Source organism: Sycon ciliatum, chromosome 1 (genome assembly GCF_964019385.1).
Source record: "Sycon ciliatum chromosome 1, ocSycCili1.1, whole genome shotgun sequence".
NCBI classification, from domain to species: domain Eukaryota; kingdom Metazoa; phylum Porifera; class Calcarea; order Leucosolenida; family Sycettidae; genus Sycon; species Sycon ciliatum.
The window spans coordinates 41,304,068-41,327,242 of NC_088643.1; the positions used below are offsets into that span (position 1 = coordinate 41,304,068).

General features: G+C 48.5%; 2 protein-coding genes across 3 annotated transcripts in view; both read right to left on the reverse strand.

The window, feature by feature from the left end:
* Window positions 1-8,829, reverse strand: part of LOC135826299 (proton-coupled amino acid transporter 2-like) — a 23,723-nt gene extending 14,894 nt beyond the window's left edge. The window contains exon 1 of one of the 2 annotated variants that reach the window (XM_065338926.1): window positions 8,089-8,829. In XM_065338926.1, coding sequence (XP_065194998.1) covers window positions 8,089-8,417 — 329 coding nt within the window. In that variant the 5' untranslated portion in view covers window positions 8,418-8,829. Of the gene's footprint in view, window positions 1-3,628; window positions 4,424-8,088 lie in introns of those variants that run through there. The other variant, XM_065338931.1, reaches the window with a different exon arrangement.
* Window positions 8,830-13,395: 4,566 nt separating this feature from the next.
* Window positions 13,396-21,927, reverse strand: LOC135826319 (adenylate cyclase type 9-like). The gene is made up of 3 exons (XM_065338941.1): window positions 18,022-21,927; window positions 16,564-17,055; window positions 13,396-14,836 (listed from the first exon to the last, which is right to left on the reverse strand). Exons 1-3 carry the CDS (start codon window positions 21,097-21,099, stop codon window positions 14,225-14,227), a joined length of 4,182 nt encoding a protein of 1,393 aa, XP_065195013.1. The 5' UTR covers window positions 21,100-21,927; the 3' UTR covers window positions 13,396-14,224.
* Between the last annotated feature and the right edge of the window lie 1,248 nt (window positions 21,928-23,175).

Genomic DNA, 23,175 nt, shown 5'->3' on the forward strand with positions numbered 1-23,175 from the left:
TGCTACTAGACCTGTTAGTATCACACTCACGACTACAAGTTTCCTGGTGTGCATCGACATCGGCATCAGTGGGGCCTCCCGCTGTCGATCCTGTTGACGGGCGGACAGGTCGGTGTGAATCCTGAACGGCAACCGAGCCTGTCGCGTTGGGGGATCTCGGCGGTGAGTCTCGCCTCGCCTGCATACATGGACATTGCAACATCATAATAATAAACAACATACATGTACTTTCCATTGGCATCAGTATTCAGAGTAAGATTTTCGTCGCTTGTGTGGTGTGTTTCTCCACCAATGAGCGCGTACTATGATTATTTATCGCTGTTCTCACACTTTACCATTTTAGCAGCTTGCATATGCCATTGATATTATGTGGAAAGCGCGCACTTGCGCCATTTCTGGTGTATAAGAATGATCATTCCTCCATTATCATCATTATCATCCTCTACTGATGAGCTCCAACAGGGAGCGAAACAGCTGTCTAGAGGCGTGGAGCAATATTATCTCTCAACGGAAGTGTCCTTGCTGGTGTCTGTATGGTTCGGCTGAAGAGCGCGTGGTTGTGATGAGTTGGGAATGCAATGAATTGAAAATATGGCCGAAAGCTCTGTCGCAATATTTTTTAGTTCTACGTGGAGATAATAATTTTAATATAGCTATGAATAGGATGAAGACCGCAGACATCACGCAACTACGTTACTTGTTTGACATGTATTACTGTGTATTTTATAACAAAAATATTATTGAAAACCCAGAATCGATTTTCTCGTTCCTATCATCAGTGGGAAAAACGGAACTAAGGATACAACCAAAGAAACTGAAGTTAAGTACTGTAAATAGAAAGGTGTTAGAAATAACATCAAGATACAAGTGCAATAAAACCACTAGAGGAAACGCAAAAAAAGGTAACAAGATTACATAACCAAAGGCGAGAAGGCACTGAACGAAGTGTCAACCTACGAATACAACAGCAGTGCGACAATGTGCTCTTTCTGCTTACACAAAACAGGCTTATGAATACGTATACAAACTGCCTCTAGGACTTTCAACTGTTGGACATAACGCGCACGACACAGTACAGAAAAATGAGAGTCATCATACACACCAAGACAGTCAGGACGAGATAACAAGTGTAGATACACAGCTGACTTCTTACGATCAACACATTCATCCGCCTCATCTCGCTCCTTCCCACCCGACTCCTCCTCGTCCATCTCATTGTCCTCTTCCTCGTTCCGCTCGTCATCCTCAAGATCATCATCACCACCATCATCTGCCTCGTCCTCTGTCTCCTCACCAACCGTTTCGTCATCCAATTCCTCTTCCATCCTCTGATCATCCGTCTCATCCTCCGTTTCATTACAGACCACTTGTCTCCCATTTGCTAGCTGCTCGTCCCGTGAGCGGAGTTGTTCCTCCAGATCCGCTTCACTCACTGACTCATGATACTGCTCGACCCTCCTCCTGTTGGTACTGTCCACAACGCGCGGTCCTTGGCCGCTTCTGGCATAGATCTCTGTGGAGTAGTTTGCTGTTGCCCTCCGAGGTCTCTGGATTAATGTGGGCGGCGTGGCAATTCGTGTGAGAGTTGGTGATGCCAGCGCGAGTGTAGGACTGTCTTGGTGTGTATGATGACTCTCATTTTTCTGTACTGTGTCGTGCGCGTTATGTCCAACAGTTGAAAGTCCTAGAGGCAGTTTGTATACGTATTCATAAGCCTGTTTTGTGTAAGCAGAAAGAGCACATTGTTGCACTGAAGTTGTATTCGTAGGCTGACACTTCGTTCAGTGCCTTCTCGCCTTTGGTTATGTAATCTTGTTACCCTTTTTTGCGTTTCCTCTAGTGGTTTTATTGCACTTGTATCTTGATGTTATTTCTAACACCTTTCTATTTACAGTACTTAACTTCAGTTTCTTTGGTTGTATCCTTAGTTCCGTTTTTCCCACTGATGATAGGAACGAGAAAATCGATTCTGGGTTTTCAATAATATTTTTGTTATAAAATACACAGTAATACATGTCAAACAAGTAACGTAGTTGCGTGATGTCTGCGGCCTTCATCCTATTCATAGCTATATTTAAAACAAAACAAAAAGTTTAAAAAACCAATCCCAAGCCCAATGTGTACATCAACGATCGCTCAAACACCACCTAGTCGCAAGCCCGCGCTTGGCACAACAGTAGATGAGGGGTGAATTCCCCGAAACACTGTGTATTGAGCAGGGAGTGGTGCTTTCTTGCAGGTTTGCCGAGTCGAAGGTTCGATGGACTTCTCGTGTGCTCTGGATGGCAGTCGTGAGTCAGTCAAGTGTCAAGTAAAGTCGGCGGAATAGCGCGAGCTCCGGTGTGGGGAGCAAACCCTTTCATACTTAAAGTATAAATATATTATGTAATTTGTAATTTGCAGCACAGATCTACATTGTACGTACATTATGCACATACAGTAAAACCAAGAGTACATAACCCCCCAGAGTGTGCAACTCCCACATACCCTGCTGTCTCGACAGAATTTCAAGTTGACGTCATTATTTATGACGCAATGCTCCTTGCACCAGTGATTTACAACATGTGTACGGGTGTCAACGCATCACACGTTTTTCTTTCCAATAATTTGTACAGGATCGATCCGCTTCGGTCAACCACAGGTTCCGGATTCGTCTGATAATCCGTGTACAGTGCGCATTGCATCATCAAAATGACGTCAACTTGAAATTCTGTCGGGACAGCACCCATAGTGGAGTTGCACACTCTGGGGGGTTATGTACTCTTGGTAAAACCTGTAATGGCGACCACTCGACCATGGCGACCACTTTTCCTTGTCACGGACGCATTCACATTCAAAACACCTCGGATAAGGCGACCACTCGCTCAACGCGACCGGCGACCACCCACCCGCGACCGCGTTGCACAGTGCTAGTCATGTAAATGTATGCATTGTATGGTGCACCAGGCATGGTAGATTTACACATCAGTGCAGGAAGTGTAGATGTACATCGTGCATGCACGACATTTGACAGGTCCGAGGACCCCAGGCGCACGAGTCGTGCTAGAGTAGCATAGGTGTGTGCACTGTGATCATGGTGATGCACTGATCAAAATGATGACATTGTATCACATGTGGATATGGTCACGTGACCCACTGAACCTGGATAAGAAGACCACCTGGCCACGGCGACCACTTTTTCTCGTCCCTTGAGGGGTGGCCTTAGACAGGTTTTACTGTACTAGATACCCGTACTAGTTGATGTATGGTCAAAACCAAGAGTACATAAACCAGAGTATGCAGCTCCGCATCTATGCTGCATAAAACCGATCCCACTACGAAGCTTTTTTGCTTAGGTCATCATGAATCATAGAACCCCCATCTTACCGCAGGTTCAGTGCTAAGTCATCGTAACACTAAGGTAAATGCAGGAAATTTGCGTGCATATTTCACCTTTGGCACGACAAGCAGCAATGCGCAACAGAAATTACCTTGGTGATACGGTAAATGACCATGTGAACCAGAATGAGATGCAGAAAAGGTGACTCACTATGACCTAAACAAATAACTAACGCCGTGGGATGATTCTCCCGGAGCTGCACACTCTGGTTGTCGTACTCTTGCCAAAGCCCATTTTCAAATAGTTCACCTTATTCCACACAGCCGCCTGTTGCGTGCTACTTCCGTGCTGGAGTGAAGGTACGGCGAAGTACTCCTGTCAGACACGTCGCTGTCCACCGGTTCGCTGACGTTCCTTGTAGCTTGACTGTCATTGATACAGAGGTTCTTGACAATATCCTGCTTCTCACTCAGAGTCCTTATACTTTCTGAATTCGTACGTGAGAGTGATGCTGGCGAGCCACCACCTCCGGAACTCAGCAGACACTTATCCTCCATGCTTTTTCAAACTAACTCCATTGCCTTGGGGAGCTTCTCTCGGTCTGAACCCAAAGGCTGACACTGACATAGATTATTTTTTGACAAATTCAAATTTCAAGAATCGTTCAACATGCAAGTACTGAAATTGTGAACTGGCCAAAAATGGCAAAGATGACGAAAGTTCGCCTTCACACACTTCATTTGAAGCAGACTTTTCTCGCTTTCTCTACTTCTTGTCTGTTGACTCAAGTCACTACGAACAGCGAACAGCCAGCCAAAAACCGACTGTCAGTGCGGCGCGAGAAGGAAGAAATAAATGCACATGCACAGCATCTTCATTTTCGTCAAACTGACAAAAGTCAAAAGACTGCAAGAGGCTCCCGGTCCCACATGGCACATGCAGTCATGCACAGGACCCACACGTGCACAATCATCAGATCATGTGCCGCACCTGCACCGGGTAGAATCTAGACCAGGCAGGGAGTACTTAGTAGTAGATCTACGAAGTACGAGTACAATACGGTATTGTACTACTCCCTGATCTAGACTACACAGGGATTAGGGGCGCGAATAGGGCTTGAAAGTGATGACGTCAAAAACGGCCAGGGAGTACTAAGTTGACATCAGATTTCTATTTTGGATCCACTAAGGTGTGACTTTGCTATTGCCTCAGTATGTGGGTGCATAGCAACCCACTCATGTCGTATGCAGGGGCGACTTTTACTTCGCCACCAGTTGTAACCCCGCCCCCAGTAGCCAAATCAGTCAGTTTCACTGGTAACATCACCTTGCTGAGAGTAAGACGGCTTGAAATGTGCTTGGATCCATACAAAAACTGGATCCAAGTGGATCCAATTTTTGAATTTTTGAAATTGTTGCTATGCTGTGACGTAGCACTTTCAAGCCCTATTGTCCACTCTTTGACTTTTCGAGGAGTTTCGTTTTTCTGAAGAGGTGGCCTTATTGGCCTCTTCACACTTGCCACGTGATCGTTGCCACGGTTTGAGCCAATCAGAGCGCTCACAGGCAGGGCATGAACCTCTGATCATGCCCTGCCATTCAGGCCCTTGGGCTTGAATGGCACCGTCGGAGAACATGAATGATCACGTGATGGGTATACTCGCACGTGGAGAGACTTACCTGATCGAGGTGGAACAACTCAAGAGAGAAAGAAAAAGCCTGATATCCGGTCCATGTCTGATACATGCGGTGGCATTCAGGCCCTTGACCAATCAGCACGTCCCGAGAGCGTGTGGAGGTGAAACTGAACACGCCGGCATGAAGGTATAAAAGGAAGAAACCTCTAGGGGTGGTGGTCGGGGACGTGGAGGATTCAGCTTCTGAGTTTCAGGTTGGTACGCTCGAGGGCTTTGTTGATTCAGGCCCGAAGGGCCTGAAGGCCGCGGGCCGCTCGAGGGCCTGAATCAACAAAGCCCGAGAGCGTACCAACCTGAAACTTCACCTTGCTTGAGTTGAAACTTCACCTTGCTTGACATGAAACTTTAGAACGAAACTTCAGCCGGAGCGCACGGAGGTGGAACCTCAGCTTGTGAGTTTCTGCCATTGTTGTGCAACGAGTGCCATAAAGGACTTGAGAACTTGGGCAGGCAGGCACTCGGTGTTTCTAGTTGATGTATTTCAAGTTCGATTTATGCAGATTAGTGCAGTACAGTGGCTTTGTTTGCGCTGCTAGCATGCTGCGGGTGCGTTGTAGTTGCACTTGCACGTGCATGTTCTGCTGAGGAGAGCGTTCTGGCTTTCACTTGTGCTGTAGACATGTCGTGCGTGGGTGGCAGTGTGAAACACAATCAGACATGGATGTCAGGGCAGGTATCGTTGATTCCGGCCCTCGAGCGGCCCGCGGCCTTCGGCCTTGGGCCGCTCTCGGGCCTGAATCAACGATACTGCCCTGACATCCATGTCTGATTCTATACTTCAGAAAAACGAAACTCCTCGAAACTCCTCGAAACTCCACAACCTCATCCGATGGGAGAGGTGGATTAGTTCCGAAGAGTTTGGAATATGGTGGTAAAGACACACCTGGCAATATGGCGGTAAACACACGCCTGCCCACACACGCTCTCTAGGCTGCAAAGTTCTGGCACAGAGCTCTCCTTCTCACCACCACCACCATCAGTTCGCGCCTGGCGCCTGGTCGATGCTGATGAGTCCATGATCCAGCGGGGACGAAACGTAGATCTACGTCGCAATCGAGCTATGTCGTTGCTGTGTCATCATCTATGTGCCATGCGCTACTTGATGTACCAGCCTGCTATGCCGGATACCGCCAGCCATGCATCGACCAGGCGCCAGGCGCGAACTGATGGTGGTGGTGGTGAGAAGGAGAGCTCTGTGCCAGAACTTTGCAGCCTAGAGAGCGTGTGTGGGCAGGCGTGTGTTTACCGCCATATTGCCAGGTGTGTCTTTACCACCATATTCTATCGAGTTTGGAATAGGGCTTGAAAGTGATGACGTCAAAAACGGCTAGGGAGTAGTAAGTTGACATCAGATTTCTATTTTGGATCCACTAAGGTGTGACATTGCTATTGCCTCAGTAGTAGTAGTAGTAGTAGTAGTAGTAGTAGTAGTAGTAGTAGTAGTAGTAGTAGTAGTAGTAGTAGTAGTAGTAGTAGTAGTAGTAGTAGAATTTATTATTTTGATAGGGAAGGCCCTACAGACGTTGCCGTCTTGTTACAGGGAACCCTAAGTGCTCTTTACAGAGCGAAACAAAAACGGATAGATGCTCAATCTGCCTCAGTACGTGGGTGTATAGCAACCCACTCATGTCGTATGCAGGGGTGACTTTTACTTCGCCACCAGTTGTAACCCCGCCCCCAGTAGCCAAATCAGTCAGTTTCACTGGCTACATCACCTTGCTGTGAGTAAGACGGCTTGAAATGTGCTTGGATCCATACAAAAACTGGATCCAAGTGGATCCAGTTTTTGAATTTTTGAATTGTTGCTATGCTGTGACGTAGCACTTTCAAGCCCTATAACTACGTCACGTAGTACGTGGAGATGGTCGATCTGATCGGACGTCATCATCCCCATGACAATTCCACTGAAAAACTCTAAAAATGATAGAAACCGTTCTAATGGGACACTTCAACTAATCTCTTTTAAAAATTTGATCGAACAGTTGATGAAGACAATTCGAACGCCCCCTAAATGTGACGACCACGGGCCAAGGCCAGTAAGGCTCAAACCCCAACGCCAGGCCTCCACGGCAGCCAGGGAGGCACAGCTCCCCCCCCCCCCCCCATATCAGGCCTGGCGGAACCGGTCCGGTTTCGGACCAGCTTTTTGGCCACCAACGTGTTTTTACTGCTGAGGAGGGCATGTGTATATCCTCCATATCATACACGAAGCATGAAAGGGCTAGGCAATGGCCGGATCAATCAAAAACTGCTTCCACCGGTCCTGCATATGATAGGACGCTGCCGAACTCGCCGAGCCCCACGCAGACACATGATTGACCGCACTCTAACGCAACAGGGCCGCAGGGGAAACCCAGCCTGGGCCTGTAGCGGAACATGGGCAACCAGCAGGGAGCTACGGTATGCCTCTTTCCCACGCAGCGACTGGTCTGGAGGTGGGCAATCCAGTGCACCAGTGCTGTACTGGCTTAGAATCTACTACCAGCCTACAGGCCCCAGGGCCCAGGGAGTCCCCGCCTGGGACATGGGGCCACCGGCCCTTCCCGTTCCATTGTGGCCGGCCAAGTAAGAGACCAGGGAGTCGTGAAAAATACTCCCTGGTTGAGACATTGAGCTTGACTGCAACCTGGTGATGGCAACCCAGCGCGGCGAGGGAGTACTAAAAAAATACCTGGTTCCAACACCACCATGAAGCCTTGGAAGACTGAGCAAAGAGTCCATAGCCACTACTAATAGTACTATGCCGTAGCGGTGTAGATCTACTGTGCCTATGCCAGGCCCATGCCATGGTATCCTATCCTGCTTGTACAAAGCATGCAAGAGCGGGGAGGGGAGGGGAGGGGAGCGAGGTCTGTTTACTGTACTTCCAGTCAGTCTGTCTTGCCAGTACTTTAGCCTTGCATGATGACCATGATGACTCTTGCCGTCTTGGTCTCTTGCCTTGGTTTCACATGACTGACTACACTCTACAGACAGACTCAGCCACGGTGTACTGACTGACTGACTATTACAAAAGTAATTTGACTATAAACGTAATCTCCATTGTTGGCGCGATAAACTTCATAAAGGTTACCTTATTCCAGCTGTCCGCCGTCCGTATGCCAACTTGCTGCTGGATAGCAAGGCTGGAGCTGGGGAAACACCGCGTGGAGGCAATTTCCTCCCCGACTCTCGGCCATGTCGACGTCCGAAGTTCTGTGGATCGACGACGTCCACACCAAGACTGCGGGCCACAGGGTCGTCGTTCTCCAAGATCTGGCATGTTTCCTCTGAGTCCGAGCTTGCCAGGTCGTGGGTGGCTGGGGCGGTGGGCTTTTTCGGGACGAACACCACCGAATGACTACCGGACCTCGTTTTGCTACGTCCGCTTGCATTGGATTGGAGCAGCGGTACTTTATCCATACTCAGCCACCGGTAGGTTGCCTGGACGTGTTCCCGCAGGTAGCTCAATGCTGCCGACGCCCCCGCCCGGTATAATCAAGATTGAAGACTCAGTACTCAATAGCGACTAACTCAAGTCGGACATCTCGGACTGAGTCGGTCCTTGGAAGACAGGAAGAGAGCTCAGGTGGTACAGGGTACATGTAGCGTTCGTTTTCCGCTCTCGTCTAGCTCAGTCCTCAGGCTCAGAAAGCAGCAAACGCAGCACCGATCCCGAATGGTCGTCTTACCCCCCGGGAGCCAGTTCATGCCGCCTCTGCAAAGTTGACGGCGAGCACCGGTTCAGACATCGACCATTAATTCTCGGTCTTCTTCCAAAGAACTTGTTACTTGACTTTCACTCGTCCTCCAGAATCCCTCGGCCGACAGCGGATGAATGGCAGATTTATCCGTCGCGGAGTTCTGTCTTCGCGGTACACCGCCACTCCGCCTGGGTTGTGCTGGACAGCCCCACGCGGCCACGGTACGGGCGTCGACGGAGTCGGTGTGCTGAGTGAAGTGACAGGAGTCTAGTAGTACTAGTAGTACACGTACAGCGTGCACTTACATCCTGCTACTGACACGCAAGGATTCCTACCAGTGCCAGTGGACCCTACACAAATCACTATACACTAGTCTGCGGATTCCTAGCCGTAAATCCTGCATGCGTGTCACGTGCGTGGAGCAGAGTACAGTCAGTACTGTCAGTAGTAGAGGGTCATGTCAAGGAGGAGGATGGAACAAGTGACAACAGCATGGAGTGACACTGGTTGGTAGACATAGGCTGCGTTCGTTTTTAGCTACCTGGTAGAGTCGCTGAGAGTAGAGTCACTCTACCGATAGAGGTACAGTAGATCATGGTAGAGGTAAGTGTACGACTGCTGTTCTACCAGATTTAGTCAGTTTTTCACGATATGTACGTGAAATGTTTCTCTTCTGTACGGGGTTGTCTACAATTCCTTGATCTTGCTGGAAATCCCGTACCTCGACAACTATTACTTCTACCGGCTTCTACCAACTTTTCCCTGGTAGAGCCGGGAGAGGAAAGTAGAATCTACCCTTTTGAGCAGAAAAACCGAACACCTTTACCAAAAGAAGTAGTTTCTACCCAAACCTGTAGATCAAAAACGAACGCCCCATAATTATGTCAAGTTTAATAATTATGAAAGTGTCATGATATTTATGGTGATTAGTACACGGCAAGGATGCACAACTGACAATCACATTATATCCTTGCCAGTCCAGCCTTGCACTCCTGTGCAGGTGTGACCGAAAGTCCAGACTCATGAACAGTTGGATTGAGCAGCACAGGATAGGCCTTGACGGATTATGCTAGCATAATTTTTCGCATAATTCCTACCAAAATCGAATAATCGCATAATTCGAGGCAAATTGCATACGAATCGCATAAAATTGTAATAATCCGCCTGTTCGCATCATATTCCATACAGTTGTACATGTTCTGCAAGTACAAGTACAAGTAGATGCACTAGGAAGTTGTAGGTTTACGACTCCCTTGATAACATGTCAAGTCCACTACAATCAGTGATGGTCGTAGCTAGGTCGGACGGTGCGTTGACCCCGTTGAACTTTTGCTACTACAGTACAACGCCCTCTACAAAAAAATTCCCCTGTTATTTTGCACAGAACCATTATGCATTAGCAGCATATGGGAGCATAATACGGCATAATATGATAACTTTTAGCATAAAAATAGCATAATTCTGCAATTTTTTCAGCAATGCTTAAAGCATAATTTCACGAAAATATTAGCATAATCCGTCAAGGCCTAGCACAGGACTTGGGTGGCAAATTGCCAGGCGTTATTGGACCTTGAAGTTACGCGTTAGTGACGGGCACCTCACTCCTCAGTCCACCGGCCACCCTGTGGGTGAGATGTTTTGTGGATATAACTTTACGGTGATGTTCCATGCCAGATCTCTGGCCCTTCCCCATTGCAATGTATGTGACTTAGAGTTACGGGCATGTCGAGGTTATGGGTTAGGATGGGTAGGACCCAGTCCCCGCCCGGATAGGCAACAGGGTTAGGGTTAGGATGGGTAGTACCCAGTCCCCGCCCGGATAGGCAACATAATCATTATATTGCCCTAATACATACAGTGAAACAGCTGTCCAAGACGACCGCTCAAGGGACCTTCAAAACGTGGTCTCTGTCACCAGGTGGTCGCCTTATCCAGGGTCAATTGACTGGAAATAGCACCCTTGGTCCTGGTTGCAGTGGCCTTCTAGAACAGGTGGTCGCCTTTTCCGAGTGGTCGCCTTGACAGGTTTTACTGTAATCTCGTTTCACTGTAGGGGTGCGTTCGTTTCTCCTCTGCCAGAATCTCCAAAATTTGGAAGAGCGTTCACTTACTGTAAATCGTGAAATTATTGCCATGGTCTAATTTCTGCGAAATTCGCGACCGCGTGGAAATCGCGAAATTTAGACAGCGCGAAAAGGAGATCCATGAAAGGTTTAGCAAGAATGCCACAGGTTTAGCAAGAATGCCATTCTGCAATCGCAAAATTAAAACCTCGCAAACCTGTCCGGATTCTGAAAACGCGAACTAAAAACGCCGCGAAAATTTCACGCTTTACAGTATCCTCTGCCAAGCTCTGCTGGCTCTTCCAGCTCTTGAGGTGGAAGATTCCTGCGTTTTGTCACTTGCGCATGCACAAGACGGATTTTGGGTCTTTTTTGGCAAGAAACATTTGAATAAAATAATGCGTCCTCAAAAAAAGTTTCCTGTTTGCTGTGACGCACTGGGACAAATCCTGGAGCTCTTCTGACCCGTTCGAAAAATATTCTCATCTCTCTTCTCTTCCTAGCAGACTTTTCTAGAAAAGACAGAAGAATACTAGTGACAACAGTTATAATGGGTCCATGGCACGTGTTGGTAGAACTGGTGGATTGCTGGATGTTAAAATTGCACTGACCATACAACATGTGATTATGGGCCATAAACAACTCATGACAAGGGTGTGGCCACTACAATTATTTCAGTGGCTGTGCATGTGTGTGTGTGTGTGCGTGTGCGTGCGCGTGTGTGTGTGTGTGTGTGTGTGTGTGTGTGTGTGTGTGTGTGTGTGTGTGTGTGTGCGTGTGTGTGTGGTACCTAAGCAGGGTGCTGTCTATACCGGTTACCCCAGCAAGTGTAGGGTGTGCATAGGTAACTGTCTTGGCCGTTTTATGCCGATGTACTCTGTGTGGTGTAGACCAGGTGTGGTGCATTGGTGGTCGATTCACATGGCTTCGCAGGTTGTGTGAATTAGACAGTTATCTGGCGCTAGTCTTGACCTGTCTCATTCAGGTCTTGTCCGCTATCGTTGCTAAAGAGAACATCTGTGGGTGCACATCCAGTGCATTTGCAGATTTGCGTGCTTCTCTTGCGACGGGCGTATACATGGTACATGGTGTGTGTGTGTGTGTGTGTGTGTGTGTGTGTGTGTGTGTGTGCGTGTGTGTGTGTATGCATGTGTGTTTGTGTGTGTGTGTGTGTGTGTGTGTGCATGTGTGTGCGTATGTGTGTGGTGTCACATGTTGTGCGGTGTGTAACTTATGTGCAGTCGATTTCCAATCGAGAAGTTGCGACGCTGCTTTAAGTCGCTGAGTGATATCTCACTACATTCCTACTGCCAAGGCAGTGTTGTAACCAAAGAAAAGACGGTCATGTCTTTATTACAGACAAAACGTTCCAACAGTGTGCATGCAACTCGGACTGTACAATACGTGGGACCCTCAAAAGAGAATTTGCTGAAGAACGGGCATATAGAAAATTAGGTGGTCATGAAAAACGGCATGCAGAATTTAATTTCTTTTTAAATGATCCATTGTAGACTGTAGTAACCCAGTTAGAGATGCTCGCACGACAAGTTCCAAACCAAGTGTCCATAAGCCCGGGTCCCCTGGGCTCTTGCTTCAAAAATACCGCTTTTTCCGATGCCATTCTGAATCTCATTCTCATTACAGTGTGGCAATACCTGCCTGTAATGCATGACCATGGCCCTCAAAGTTGCCACAAACTAGACTTGCTGCACTGTTGTCACTGTGTACCACACTCAGTCTCTGCCTTGCTCCACTGTTGTCACCAGGAAGTAGTACAATATACCACTCCCCGGTTGTCACTGTGTACTGCACTCCGCCTTGCTCCACTGCCACGGTGTTGTACTGTGTACCTCACTGCGGTATTGAGCACTCTCAGCACACTGGGTGTGTCCTCCGTAGTTTTTTTGTTGTTGCTTCTGATGCCTATGTAAGCTGGCTGTAGCGGCTTCGTTTCCAGAGAGCTAGACTGTTACTTCTCCCGACATTGGCGTTGTGCTTCCTTGTCAAGAAGTGCTGCTGGCAATGACTATGTGAAAGGTGTGCTTTACACACCTCCTACTTGACACTATACACATAATGATATCATACTTCACACTGTACACATAGCACTTCCAGGCTCTCACACGTTAGCGCCTACTGCTTTCCAGTATATCAGGGTATATCTCTCCGGCCAGCCATTTGACCTTATCACCGACCATGCAGCGCTCACATGGAGCAACATCCTGGCAATGGATGAGATCCATGGGCGACGTGCACCGGTTCCAGATGAGACCCATCCACCAGCCAGGAACTTCACCAGAACTGAGTATGTGTAGATGTACAGTACTGGCAACTGAAATCCGACCCCCTGGCCTGGGCGGCGCGCCGCCCAGGGGGTCGGATTTCAGTTGCCAGCACTGTAGTATGTACATCACCACAGCAGCACTACAGCACTACAGTAGCAATACAGCAGCAATACAGCACTACAGTAGCAGGCTGGCAGCCAGCATGAAGTATACGTGCAGCTGTACTTCTACATGCAATGCGGCCATCGCACACACAGTAGAGCCGAGAGCCCACAGGCACAGAGCAAACGGCAGTGGCAACTTGTGAATGTCGTTACACAACACTGCATACGGACTTTAGGAACAACGGTCATGCTTTGGAATCTATGTGGAAGTTTGCAACATGGGAAATACATGGGAAATAGATAATTTCATAAGCGGAATATTTTGAAGGTACCAGCGAAGCCAGATGAAAAGGAATGAAAAATGCTAAATGTTGCGCTGTGGAAACTTTGAGAACATCAATAATATTATACCGTATGCCTAATCAGCTCATCATGTAGCATGCTTTTCAACAGACGAGAGAAAGAAACTAGAGGACAGCAAAACGTTAGGAGGCCGAGCAGCATTTGTCGTGGCCCTGTCATGATCATCAACATAGCGCAACGAGTCAAGTTGGGTACAAGAGGTGAAAAATGGGTACTTTTCTTTAGAAACAAAACAAAAAACCCACCAATAACTAGTCAGTCGAAGCACAAGCAAACACATGTGGTCACTACATCAAGCAGTACACATCGTTTGCAGGCAAACCATTCAAAAAAGTGTTAAAAAGGCAAACTGTTAAAAAGTGCACTGAAATAAAAACCACCCCTGTCAGGCTCCTTGTGAGCAAGCGAGTGAATGAAGCAAAACAAATGTTTCCAACCTTTTGGCTAATTGACATGATCACAGGAGACTAAAGGTGACAAGCAAAACGTTTTTAATAAAGAGCTCAAAACTAAGAAGCAGGCAGAGAGTAGACACCCTGACAGGCATAGAGGACATGAGACCACCATGGCATAAAATAAATAAAAACACAACACGAGTAAGTTGCCACCACTAGTAGGCTAGAGTCATTAAAAAAACAAGCACAGCTAAGCATTACAGCGTATTGCTGGAGACATTGACGAACACGAGCTAAAATCTGAATGCGAGCGAAATCAGCTGGGCGTACTAAGGCGAAGGGAGATGCGTTGAGCAGCATTGGTGGGAAGCGAGAACGTCTTGATTAAAGAGTCGTGAACTGGGTCGTCCTGTAGCAGGCGCCCAGGTGCCAGCTCATCACCGGGACTAAGTAGCCTGCCCAGCGAGCCGTGTAACGGATGGATAAGAGGTGCTGGCTGTGACTGGTCTCCAGGGACATTTAGTGAAGGTGCTGACACAGACGTAACGCCGTGCACAGAAGTGGACTTTTGGATACGACACTCGGTATCAGACACCAGAGAGCAGCGAGTTGTTGCTGATTGATATCCGTTGAGTGATGATGCCATGGAGAAATGATCGTCGGGGCCAGATATACTATCTCGGTGGAACAGCATTCGCTTGCGCCACTTCTCATCACCAGCACCCTTAGGTGCACCACTGACGACAACAGCAGGATTGCTCGTTGTGTGACCTGACGAAGACAGTTTCTGTGCGCGATAGTGATGCGGCCACACAACGCTATCCAGTAGGTGGGTGACCATGTCTCCCTTGCCTTTGACAAACACCGTATCAGGTCGCTGTGTGAACTTCGCCGCACCCATCAGGCAATCCAGGCATTCATCTGGTACCTGGTGCACAAGGCCAAAACAGCAGGAACCAAATAGTCAGATGTTGTCGGACACGTAGGGTGTGTTCGCACGGGACTCTCCAGAAACATCGAGGCTCTTAGTTTTTGTTTGAAGCGCCCACGCGAGCTCTCCAAAAAAAAAAGGACCCGAATCTCTCCGGCCTCTTCTGAGAAAGACCGTGGAAAGGATCTGGAGATGCCTCCACTTTTGCTGGTGAGCATCGAGTGCATGTGTACTTTTCTAGCGTCACGATAAGCTCCTTGCAACAGTTTTCATGCGGTCCTTGCCTGTCTAATCTGGCTCTCTGCCTCCCAGATTCAGTTTGCGAAAAAAAGCTGTCCGGCTACTCTCATCTCCTCACTTCACATCTTGCCTTTGTTTTTCAGAGGCCCATGTGAACACATCTTGCCTTTGTTCTTCAGAGGCCCATGTGAACACATCTTGCCTTTGTTCTTCAGAGGCCCATGTGAACACATCTTGCTCACAAAAAGAATACACCATCGCCCAGAACGGTCTCTCGGCTACAATTTCTCGAAAAAAGAATACAGTACAAATTCGAACTTTCGGGCCAGGCCCAACGTCAGAAAGGATTTGAGTGGCGGCGTACGATATTTGTGAGCAAGATGAGATGGCTACCGTCAAGTCCTACACCCCGCACTGATGAATGCACTCTAAGAATTCGTGAAGCGTTCATATCTGTTTAGCACGAGATGTACAATTGAAGAGGAGGCATGGAAGCCAGCGACGATCGTTTGCAATTGCAGCACAATTTTACCAGTTTCAAAAACGTACATAAAGCTAGGTAAAGACATTAGCTTGCTGGTAGCAGACTGCAGTTCGAAAACAAGTTCTTCATGCCAGTCTTTTATTTTTTTATCTACATGTATGTGTACTCTCCGTGGTCCATACATTGGACTAGATTTGAGTGTGCGGAAGTTAGACTCCAGCACAGGATGCATCAAACCAAGCAGCTATGCAGAATCACCACGGAACATTAATACTATCTAATCAACGGAGGCAATGTGTCGTCAGTGCAAGCACAGCCAATGTGAACGACTACTCAGTAAGTTAGAATGCTGCTGTGAAGTTCATACGCACAGGGAACACGCTTATAGAACCTCGCCAAAAGCGACCGCAACAGTACATCGACAAGAGCAAGCGACTCCGCTGCTGGTCTGGTCCACGGTGGAATTTTTTTGTTGTCGTCACCTTTTTTCAGAACCTATGACGCTTGTCGTACAAACTACAAAGTAAAGCATGCGCTGGACGACGACTTTCATCCCTAGTTTGTGATTGTGCCGCTTTCAAAACGAATTTTTGAACTTTTTCTCCCGCTTCGGTAGCGTTATATAGTACTTGTAGTGCAAGTTTAGTGAAACCCTGGCGAGTTCACACGACCACACACTCGCAGTGCATGCCTCGTAAAGTACAACTCATGATCTCCAAAAAAGGTGACATCAACAACAACAAAAAACGCCACCTTGTGTTGGGAGTGTATTATTCGAAACCGTGGTCGATTCCTCGGCCTTGTAGCCGAGGAACCAGCCACTGTTTCAGCCCAAACTTACAACACACAGCTTGCAGAAGTGGCTTTTCTGCTGAGTGTATTCACAAAAATTGGTTCCTTTAAAGAATCCGTTCCCCTCTATCTTATACACACAGGCATGCTGCAGTACACACACACACACACGCGCGCGCGTGCGTGTACATACCAACACTGCACTCACCTGTATACGACCTGCTACACCAGTGGAGTCCATGCGCGACGCGACATTAACCGTGTTGCCCCAGATGTCGTAGAGCAGCTTGGTTGAGCCAACCACTCCAGCTGTCACCGGTCCACAGTTGAATCCAACACGCAGTACAAACTCATAACCAACCATGTTGTCGTTGAAGTTACGCACCGTCTCCTGCATGCTGACAGCAAACTCCAGTAGCGCCTTCAGGTGGTAGTTGCGGTCCACGTGATAAAAACCATTCCTCTGGGCTGTGTTCAAGCCAGAAGCGACCATGTATGTAGCACCGATAGTCTTAATCTTCTCTACGGATGTAAACTCCGGCTTACAGAGCAGGTCATCAAAGTCGCTGATCAGCTCGTTCAGGACGCGGATGCAGCCAATGCCACCTTCAAAGTTTTCAGAATAGAAATCGCTGAAGTTGACAATCGTAGCAAAGATCACACCCACCATTTCATGATTCTCAGAGTACGTCGACGAGACCTATAGATAACACAACCAATAAAAAGCAGCAAAAACAACACGTGACCGGACTGCAGAAGTGAAAAGCACACAGGATTTGCGACCGGACTGCAGAAGTGAAAAGCACACAGGATTTATTGCAAGCACAAGAACAGTCAAGAGTCAGAAAATAGTCAAGGAATGGTTTCAGAAACCCAAGTCAGTTTTGAATACAATCACTTGTCCCCAAATGTCTGAACATAGTTACTCGCACAGCGAGTAGCCTGCTTTTGCAATTACAACAATCGAAATCCGAACGCATGAATATAGCTGTGCCAGTATCGCACTGCCCATGCACCACACAACACTGGGCTGTACAGTAGGTGTGAAAACGAATATTAGAAAGTTCGACTACAATTGTAGGTTCGCTCCGAAAGGGAGTTGGAGAGAATTCGAATATTTACTTCAAGGTGTCGAACGTTCGTCGATGCATTCGTAAGCGCATGCCGTCCCATGCTTGTACTGCAAATAACAATGTACATGTATATCGTGCGGAGCTCAGCCAGCCGACCTCGGCCCCAGGGCCCTACTACAGGTAACAGCAGCTTTTCAAAGAAGAAAGTGATTGCACTGTCCAATTCTTGGTTGTTTTACCTATGTGATGGAGTGCTGGTGTGGACATATGTGGGGGGGGGGGGGGGTTATTTGTTCAGAACAGTTCGTGAGTTCGTCAAACAAAGCGTGCGGCTTGTCAGAATGTTTCGTTCGCCTACATTGGGGTTCGTTTCAGGCCTACTGTACGGTAAACATGGCAGCACTGTTCTACCCACGAGATGAACATTCAGTTACCAGTGTCACAACTGCACTTCAAACGTATATGCAGTAGAGGTATGCAGGTGTTGCAATTAGCACCTCTGTGTACCAGGTCAGGCCGCGCCAGAGTGGTGTGTGTGTGTGTGCGTGTGTGTGCGTGCGTGTATGCGTGTGCACAATGAAGATCTACCTTACCTTTAGATGTTGGCAGACATGGTCGGGCAGCAAGTTGTTCAGCAGGCTGTCTGCTTGCTCCTTCAGCTGTTGAATCTCCTCGAAGGAGACCTGCGCTAGAAGCTGACTCTTGAAGTTGAGACGCGACGCAGCTTCGTACTGGCGATTGAGAACAACGATGAGAACCAGGTAGACAGAGAAGATGAGGAAAGCTTCGTTGTGAATGTTGTTGGTGATGACGCTAGCGCAGAGCTCCGTGGCGTTGGCCCTGTCCAGCATGACAAGAGGGTCGCCGCAGTGCCAGCTGCTACACGGCACACGCACCAGAGACACGAGCAGCGCGCACACGCATGTGCCGACGAGCAGCTTGATGATGCGATGCAGCTGCGTGAAGAGCAGGCACATGGTGAGCGACACCTGCAGCACGAAGATGTTGAAGTGCACGCCGTCCTGGCTGTTGAAGGACGTCACGGTGCACGGCCAGTTGATTGCCACCAGCACCATGGGTATGAAGAGCAGCAGTAGCACAATACCGTGCACTATCCACCAGTTACACATGACCGGTCGCAACACGTGCGCAAGGCGAGGATGACGCACATAGCACACGCTCCCCACCGACACGACGATGACGATGTGAAAGACGAGAAAACATCCGAACGTGACGATCCAGGTGGTGCTGAGCGTGGACATGAACTTGGTGAAGAAGATGATGGAGAGCAGCACAAACATGACAAACGTAAGTACGACTTGTAGGAAGTAGGAGAATATGGGACTATCAAATGTCGTATGGGAAGTGACTCCACTCGGCGTGTTGAACTGCAAGCGATGCAATGCTTCCAAATCTTGGTCTATAAACACTAATGACATCATAGACAAATCCTTGCCAGAGATGTTCTTCAGCTCAATCAACCGGTCCCAGGTGTTGTTAAGCACTTTGATGACCATTTGCTCCTCCTCCAACCGAGCCTTTCGAGCTTCTTCTTGTCGGCTCTTCTCAGTGCTCAGTGGAGCGACTGTAATGCGGAGGAGATCCGATACAGCCAACTCGGAAAGACGAACTTTCACACGAGGTGCCTCGTGAGCATCACGCTCCTTCAGCATACCGCCTATGCCCAGCGCCTCTTCTTCAGAATCTAATACAACAGTTGCTGGCTCATCTACGCCATCAATTGATGGTACACGTAATAGCGACCTTGAGTTGACAGTGCGTGCAGCCTCACCCCGGCTTGGAGACAAGGTTGCGGGAGATTCGATCCATCTTCTGCTTTTCTCAGTGTTCGCTTTGAGCTGGGGCGGCTGATGGCGAAAGGACGTGGGAACTCTGGAAGGCTTTTTTCGCGTTCCTGTTGGCGATCCCTCGAGGGCTGGCTCTGAGATGCAGCGTTTGGGCAGATCGGGCTTTTCGGGATACGTGACTAGATGTGTTGTGATCTCGCTGAGTTGTTCATTGCGTGCCGCACCGTCACCAGGCTGTATGTGGTATGCAGCTGGATCAACGAGGGCATCTAGTGTGCTCTGAGAGATGTGCACCATACCAGGTACACCACCCGACTCCATCTGATTGGCCAGCTGTACATCGTTGGAGAAGACGTCAAACTTGAAGCGGTGCACGCCGACAATGCCGCACAGCACCGTGCCTGTGTGAATGCCCACGCGCATGTTGACGTCCTCGCCGGTGTCACGGCAGAACTGCACAATAGCCCGGCACATCGACAGTCCCATCTGTACACACCGGTCAGCATGGTCCAAGCACGGTATCGGGCAGCCAGCAACACAGTAGTAGCAGTCACCCAATGTGCTGATCTTCTCGCAACCGTGCTGCTCGGCCAGCTTGTCAAAGCGGTGGAACAAGTTGTTCAGCAGTGTCACCAGCGCGGAGGCAGACTTCGAAGACGACATCTTGGTGAAGCCAACGATGTCAGCGAATAGAATTGTCACGTTGTCCATGCGGTGCAGCATCAGAGGACGGAACCGAGATGAGTCATGCTTAAAAATGTTCTGGTACGCATTGTCATCGATCTCCAACAGCTCACTGGCGATGATCTCGGGCATGACTGAGTGGATCATTTTCTCTTTCAGCGCAAGCTCCAAATCCAGCTGATCCTGGTACAGCAGTGACCGTCCAATCCGCCAGAATGTGTTCCTGCGGAAGACTTCTGACATCAGGTTAATACTGGCCAACATACAGTGCAAGCAGAGGTGAAGAATCAGTTTCATGAACAGAATCTTGGAAGAGACATGATCGTCGATGAAATACTCCTGTATGATCTCAAACACTAGTGAGAAGACAGCGCCGAGACTTGCCGCTACGTGCAAGTCGAGCGGCAGGAACAGGTAGAGCACAGTCAGCACTATGGTGCCGATGCTAAACCGGGCAACGTCGGAAAACACGTCGTCCGGATACACCAGTGTCAGCAGCGCGGCAAGCGTCAGGCTCATTGCCAGCACGCGGCACAGGTACTTCTCAAACGTGCCCTGAAAGCGAGATGTGTAGCTGACGGCCATGAAAAGCAGGACCAGCACAGCATAGCACAGCGGCCCAGCGATTGTCGAGATGTCGTGAGAAGAGATGCCCAGGAACAGAGCATGTGTCAAGCAGGCCAGGGCCAAGTACGCACAGGCCATTCGAAACAATGTCTTCGCCGAGGCTTCTTGACTGCTCTGGTATTGACATTCCAGCTCTTCATTGTGAAAGACAAGTTTCCACCAGATTCGCTCGTTTACACCATCAAAGAAATTTGGGACTCTCAGCCACTTTTGAAGACCTGTACGGTCAATTTCACTTCCATACGAATCAAAGGTGTTATCAGCACCTACACTACCAGCCTGACTGGAACGGGATGCACCATCGCCAATGACATCGAATGTTGACACTGACGGTTTGATCGGAGAGACACGGCCCAATCTTGGGTCAAACACATCTGCATTTAAACTGGATGCTAGCCTGCTGAACGTTATCGAACTCTGCCTCCTCCTCCAAGTTTCAGACCTAGCTTCTCCAGTAACTGTGCCACGAGTTGAGACAGCATCGACACTCTTCGCATCCGAGGAGATTGTGGCGTTGAAGTTCTTTGACGAGACGCTGGTGCTACGGTTCATAATTCTCAGCCTTGCCCGTGTACATCATTGGCCGCAGTTGAGCCTCATCACATTCCAACAACCATACACCATCCAAACCTAGCAGTGATGGACTATTCGAAACAACACATAGCGTGAAAAATCGTGAACAGTGGTGAAAGGACTACAAACTGATGCAGAGCCACAAAGCTGCAACGACAAAAAAAGCACTGGATTGATGACCCTCACAACATGTTATTGTACGACATTTGAAAGTCACTCCGAATGGTACGACAAAACCAGCCTGTCAGCTGTCAAGGTCATGTCCTATTTCCTGCTGTTGTTTCTCCAAAGCAAAGCTTTCCTTGTCAGATTTTCTTTTCCTTCGATCCCCTGCGCCGCACGCGCAAGCATCAGGATCATACCAAGACGGCATAATGAACTCTTGATCATACATCATAGAGTTTTCGAAATTACGCGCTTTTCTGAAATTTCTCCGTCGGAAAAGCAGAAAAAGGCGAAAATAGTTGTCGTCTCTCACTCTCAGTGCATGTGCACCATGGGCATGGTGCACAGGCGCTAGGCTATGCCATGGCGCGGGGATACTAGGCCTGATATGGAGTTGGATGCCATGCCGAACATGTACGTACAGTACAGTGGGGCTGCCCTTATCAGGAATTATTTTCATCACTATTATAGAGGAACACATCACAGCAAGAATAAACTCTTGATCACAGCAAAGACCTGCCTGAGTCCCAATACAGTCGTCCCTCTCTAATCCGGCACTTTATAATCCAGCACCCTCGATAAACCAGCACAATTTTCAGTAGCCAAAATGTCCTCTTCATGCACATTGCAGCAGTAAATCAGATTTGTTAAGGTGGCAGTCTGGGTTCGCGGCCCGACCGCATGAACACAGCCGTAACTTCCATAATAATTGATGAATTTTGCTCAAATCTTGACCACATACCCAGTGTATTTCACTAAGTCCAATGAAGTATAAATCAAGCTCACACATGGGAATCTGCAGACACAATAGTCAAATCTGCGATTATGCCGTACCACCAATACCTTAGACGCAATATGCAAACGCAGAAAGAAGCTGGGTAGAAACTGAGTGCTCCACAGGATTTCCTTCACATATACCTAGGTGCTAAGTGGAGCGGAATTTTGAAATCATATTCAGAACAAAGTACTCAAGCTGTCAAACAAAAATCATGCAATCGCGCAAAATTTAGGTCCTCGATCAGTAGCACTTTACTCAAAGCTACTAGACAAATATAAAAATCCATGACACTTAGCACCTTGATAAATGCTCACAGTTTCCAAAAATGTATGGTTTATGGGGTCTGTGACTTACAGGTTCTTCGCTACGCTGTCTAAGAGGTACGGGACTCAGTGGAAAATGGAGAAAAAAGTGCTCTGTGCAAGTACAGATGGAGGTATGTCTGTCCAACTAGAACTTACTAGAACTTAGTCGAAGCCACCAGCTTCATATGTCAAACCTTCTTCCTCTTGCTGCTCATCCTGGATGCCCTTCCTGATCCTCCTTCGCTTCTTTCGTGACCTCTTCCCTTCTTCTGACTTCTTTCTGGCAGCATGTGCCTGTCTCTCACGGTCTAGCAGCTTGATGAGACGTGTCGTATGGTGTCCAGTAGGGAGGCCCATCTCGTCCAGAACGCGTTTCACTGCCACACCTCCATCATTGAACCAGGCCACGGCCAGGTAGACGCACATCTGGACAGTGGGAGCGGATGCAAAGCCTGTCTTTGGACACAACTGCCACACGAGTCCATTGAACGCTTCGTTGCGATTCTGCGTAGCACCCTTCTGGCAGCGCTCGAGCAAACTCCGGTCGGACAACCGAATGTAGACCGGCTTCAGTTCCTTCCATACTGCCTCTGGCAGGATATTGTGGTGGGCGTAGACATCACCACCTGCCTGTTGCTGCTGCCATCTACACCAGCTGTTAATTCCAGGCGGACAATACTGGTGCTGAGGTTTACTGTCGCTGGATGCACGATGCATGAGGGATGCCCATATGGCCCTGGCCATGGCTTGCAAGTCTCCGCTGTTGTTCCGCACAGCCATGCCATAGTAGGCTTGCAGCTTGTCGAT